We start from the raw sequence: 5,724 nt of genomic DNA on the forward strand, positions 1-5,724 counted from the left end.
TTGGGGCGGAGGGAAAAGGGAAGATAGCACGTCGGGGCGCAAGTGGTGCTGGGGGCCGGGGGGAGTCAGGGTGCCTCCGGGCCATTCTAGCAGTGCATAATTGCTGTGGGGAATGCATCTGGTGTTGCCTGGAGGGTACAGATGGTGATGCCCTGGAAGTAGCTGCTGTACTGGAAGGAGAAGATGGTGGGGAGAGGGAGGATGGCTTCATGTTGCAGATGCAGCACTCTCTACTCGAAGTGGCAGTGTGGGGAGGCAGTGGGCGGGGGGAGGCACCACCCCTTCCTCACACACGTGTGTACCTCTCTTCTCAGCACTTGCTCCTCTTCGTGCTCTTCGTTGGGCCTTTCAACTGCTTTGCCAGTTACAGCCGTGCCACCGAGCTCTTCTACAGCCTCAACGAGGGGCTGCCTGCTGGGGTGCTCATCGGCAGCCTGGCCCGAGATCTGCGGCTCCCAACAGCTGGTGGGCAGCACCCTGCGGCCCTGCGGCCCCCACTCTCCTTCACTCTGGCCTCTCATGGCTTGGGGGGACAGTATGTGCAGCTGGACAACCGCTCTGGGGAGCTGCACACATCGGCTGTGGAAATCGATAGGGAAGCCCTATGCGTGGAAAGCAGTGGGGCCACCGTCTTTGGATCATCTGCTGTCTCATCTTCCTCCCCCTCATCTGAGCCATGCCTGCTGCTACTGGATGTGCTGGTACTGCCACAGGAGTACTTTCGCCTGGTGAAGGTAAAAATTGCTATCCGTGATGTCAACGACAATGCTCCCCGCTTCCCTGTGCCCCACATCCATCTCTCAGTGCCCGAGAATGCACCTGTGAACACCCGCCTGGCTATTGAGCACCCAGCTCTTGACCCTGACATGGGCACCAACAGTGTCCAGACCTACCGCCTGCGAGATAACTATGGGGTCTTCACCCTGGATGTGGAGGAGAATGAGAGTGGGGAGAGGACTCCCTACCTGATTGTTATGGGGGCGCTGGACAGGGAGACACAGGAGGAGTATGTCACAGTCATCATTGCTGAGGATGGGGGCACACCTCCACTTGTGGGCAGTGCCACCCTCACTATTGGCATCAGCGACATCAATGACAACTGCCCACTGTTCAATGACTCACAACTCAACATCACCCTTTATGGGAATTCCAGCCTAGGGACACATGTGGCTACTGTCCACGCAGTAGACATGGACCTTGGATCCAATGCCCAGGTCACCTACTCCTACAGCCAGAAGGTCCACCAGCCATCCAGAGACTTGTTTCATCTGAATGAAAGCACAGGAGCCATCACACTCTCCACTAAAATTGATGGGGACACTCCAAAGCTACACAGGCTGATCATACTGGGCAATGGCCCTGGATGTATTCCTGCTGTGATCACAGTTCTAGTGACCATCATCAAAGTCATGATGAGGCCACCTGAAGTTGTCCCTCGTTTCATAGCTAATGAAGTGGAAGGGGTGGTTTACTTAAAGGAACTGGAGCCTATCAACACCCCTATAGCATTTTTTACCATCAAAGACCCTGATGAAAAATACAAAGTCAGTTGCTATTTGGATGGTGATGGGCCTTTCAGACTTTCACCATACAAACCATACAACAATGAATATTTGTTGGAGACCACAAAGCCTCTGGACTTTGAGACACAGCAACTGTATGAAATCTCTGTAGTTGCATGGAACTCAGAAGGGTTTCGTGTCAACAAAGTAATCAAAGTACAGGTCCTGGATGACAATGACAACTCACCAGTTTTCTCTGAACAGCTGATAGAATTGTCCATTGAAGAGAACAATGTTCCCAATGCTTTTTTGACCAAACTGCATGCTACTGATGCTGACAGCGGAGAAAGAGGGCAAGTGTCCTATTTCTTAGGTCCTGATGCCCCTTCCTATTTTGCTTTAGATAAAACCACAGGAGTTCTTACAGTTTCCACCCAGCTGGACAGAGAAGAAAAAGAAAAATACAGATATACTGTCAAAGCAGTAGATTCTGGCTTCCCTCCAAGAGAATCAATAGCAACTGTTACCATCACTGTATTGGATAAAAATGATAACAGTCCAAGATTCATAAATAAGGATTTCAGCTTTTTTGTGCCAGAAAACTTTCCAGGTTTTGGTGAAATTGGAGTTATAAGTGTCACAGATGCTGATGCAGGGCAAAATGGATGGGTTGCCCTTTCGGTTCTGAATGGAAGTGATATTTTTGTCATAGATACTGGAAAAGGAGTTTTGAGAGCTAAAGTCTCTCTGGACAGGGAGCAGCAAAGCTCCTACGTTCTGTGGATTGAAGCAGTCGATGGTGGTGATCCTGCCCTGTCTTCTACAGCAAAAATAACTATCCTTCTTCTGGACATAAATGATAACCCCCCTTTGGTCCTGTTTCCTCAATCTAATATGTCGTATTTGTTGGTCCTTCCTTCTACCCTTCCTGGCTCTCCCATTACTGAGGTCTATGCTGTCGATAAGGACACTGGCATGAATGCAGTCATAGCTTACAGTATCATAGGAAGAAGAGGCCCTCGACCTGAGTCATTTAGGATTGACCCCAAAACTGGTAATATCACCTTGGAAGAGTCCCTGATGCAAAATGACTATGGCCTCTATCGACTGCTTGTAAAAGTTAGTGATCACGGCTATCCAGAACCACTCCATTCCACTGTCATGGTGAACCTTTTTGTCAATGATACAGTTAGCAATGAGAGCTACATAGAAAGTTTGTTAAGAAAGGAGCCTGATATCAGTATAGAAGAAAAGCAGCCACAAATATCCATAGAGCCTACACATAAAAAAATGGAGTCAACATCTTGCATGCCTACCTTGGTAGCTCTTTCAATAATAAGCTTGGGTTCAATTGCTTTAGTAACAGGGATGGGCATTTACATTTGTCTAAGAAAAGGTAAAAGGCATCACAGAGAAGATGAAAACTTGGAAGTACAAATCCCATTAAATGGAAGAATTAACCTGCACATGTTGGAGAAGAAACCAGTGGAGATTTCAAACATTTGATTTTTCTTTGTATATAAATCCAACATCTGAAAAACCCTGGAAAACACTGAAACACCTAGCCATGGGTTGCATTGACAGGTTGCAATGAGGACTGATAATTTATAACTTAATAATGTTATAATTGTAAATATCTGTTTACAGTTTTTTAAATTCAAATTCAGTGTACAGCTTTTTTATGAAATGTTAGTAACTAACAGCTAGCACCCTGACTATAAAGACGTGGACATCATTTCCAGCTTTCATAAATCAATAAGATCAGTGAACATAAAAAAGGGGAAGGTAAGATGATTGTTTAAACTCAAGTTTTGAAAGTCTTTTTAACCACAAGAGGGCATCATATGCTCCTGAGCAGGGAACTGTTCAAGGTACTGTCCATGAGATAAACAGAGTATATTTTAAATATATTGATTTTAATATAAAATACCTATTGGCATACAGACATTTAACTGCTACAAAAAAATGTCTGTCCCAATGTATGTATAATTAAAAGAATAAACATGTTAAAATGCACTAGTAATAAAAACCAGAATGTTTATTACCTCACAAGTAAAGCTTATATAGTAGGATAGAAGAGGCATTAACAAGAAGTGCAATTCCTGTTGAGCAAGAATGCAAGATATTGTAAAGAGAATCTGAACTGCTGTGACATATCATCTTTCATTTTCTCCAGATTTCACCCTCATTATCAATTGCTGCAGCAATCTGCTGCGCATTTTTATGGAAAAGTTATATTTACTATTTCCTACAGCAAATAATGAAAGAATCCCATGCTCATCCTCATAAACATGCCAGTTGCAAGGAAGCAAGGGAATGGCTAAATCTTTAGTTGTCACAAAAGTGGTGATATTTTTTGTACTTTGAGCAATCTGTCAGTAGTGCTCCATCAGTTTGGTTGTGTAATAGATTTTTTTCATGTGTTACTTTGGAATCTGATCTGCCAGATGAAAACAAAAATCACTTCATATTCTAAGGAATTATAGGACTTTGTTTATTCTGACTGTTGCTCCTTCCTGGATTGGTATTTCATGTGAAAGATCTTGTTTCTGACTTTTGGCGACCATTCCTGGCTCCTTTTCATTGGCTTTGATTTTGGATTAGATCCAAAATCTAACTTGTAAGACTGATGACATATTTCCTTGATAATTTATTCTTTGCTGTATCTTCTGCAACAAAGCAGCAATTTTAACAGTGATGTATTACTTTCACTTCGTTTTAAGAGCTGAGAACTATCTTTTGTATGATGATTGCATCAAATTTCTCTGTGTGAACAAGATAAATTAGTGTTATGCTTAAAACTGTTATTTTGATTATTTTGATTTCTGGCATCATATGTCTGTAATGTACCAAGAGTGTTTATATGTCTGCAAATTAAAGCTATATATTTTCATAATAACTTATTCTCCCTCTCCTAGAATTTTAATTATTAAAAAAATATTATTTTGGTTGTAAGAAATGAATATTTCACAAATGCCTAGGTGCTGGCTTTCTTGTCTGACATGTCATAATAATTCCCCAAATTAGTACACTTCAAAGTTATTAATGACAGTTTTTGCTGTACTTTTTTAAATTATCAGCAAAGACAATTGTATTTCACATGATGCTGAAATGGTGTCTCAGCTCATACATGTTTTAAAAGTAGGGAATGCAATTTGAACGACTTTTTGATTTTTCTCTCCGTGACTGGCACATTACTTCACCTTGAACTTATTGAAATGTTGGAGCTTCTTATAGATACTGGTTCTACTTAGCCTAAGTAAGAGTATTATCATAATACCCATGTTTTGCCATTCTAGCTGTAGGGAAAAGGTTGTTTTTTCAGGTTAAAATATTTTCTGTTTATGCATTATTTGATAGCTGTGTTTCATGAAAACTAATTCAGCCTGTCAGAGCTTTGTGGTCAATCTCCTTTTTTCCTTTATTTTCATATTATCAAAATATGAAAATTGTGTGTATCTCTGAAATGGCTTGCTGCAAAAAGACATTGTTTCTTATCTCTGAAGAAAAAATGTTTTATCTTCAGGCTTCAGTATTAGGCATGCTCTTTATTGCTGTGATAAGGAAGCTCGATACTCTGCATTTTTCTCTTCAGAAAGGATGCAAGGTAGCTGAAAGACAAGATTGTTTTTATTTCTCCTCTCTTATTTGAATTAACAGTCCAGCATAATCTCAAGACAGTTTAAACAGGAGCAAACTCAAGACTGAAGAAATACAATAAAACCATAACCTCATCTCTCAGCGGGTGTTCATGAGACACTAGGCATATACTTTAACGAAGGTTTGACAAATACATAGTCTTGACCTTGTTTGATTAAGGTGTGTTTAAACATGCTTGTTCTTGTTGCTTTTTTGTTTGTTTAGTTCAAGCACGTTCCTAATGTGTAATAAAATGTAATGTTATCTGTTAAAACCAAAGTACTGCTCATGAAGCATTTCAGTCATAATTTTCTACACATTTAAAGAAAATGGTTTTAAATCATACCTTCAGCCATACACACTGTTACTTACTAAAAAGACTTTAAAATGAATAAGACCTCACAGAGCACATTTTTGCCTCCCTGTGATTAGCCTTTATGTAGGTAATGTCACTGAAAATGGCAAAATATGCAGTGAACTGTTTGGGGTTTTTTTTGTTCCATATTTTGTGTTACTTAAAAAACATACAGCTGCAAGTAATAAACATGAAAGTTAAGCCTGCGATGTTAAGCCTAACAGTGAT

The 5,724-nt window shown here is 40.9% G+C and overlaps 1 protein-coding gene across 1 annotated transcript; it reads left to right on the forward strand.

The window, feature by feature from the left end:
* Window positions 1-209: 209 nt before the first annotated feature.
* On the forward strand, window positions 210-4,431 carry PCDH20 (protocadherin 20). Its single transcript, XM_050332151.1, has one exon. The coding sequence runs from the start codon at window positions 210-212 to the stop codon at window positions 3,006-3,008; it is 2,799 nt and encodes a 932-aa protein (XP_050188108.1). The 3' UTR covers window positions 3,009-4,431.
* Window positions 4,432-5,724: the final 1,293 nt, after the last annotated feature.

The sequence above is a fragment of the Myiozetetes cayanensis genome, unplaced genomic scaffold (genome assembly GCF_022539395.1).
Source record: "Myiozetetes cayanensis isolate MyiCay16 unplaced genomic scaffold, myiCay2020 scf5-8, whole genome shotgun sequence".
Lineage (NCBI taxonomy): Eukaryota > Metazoa > Chordata > Aves > Passeriformes > Tyrannidae > Myiozetetes > Myiozetetes cayanensis.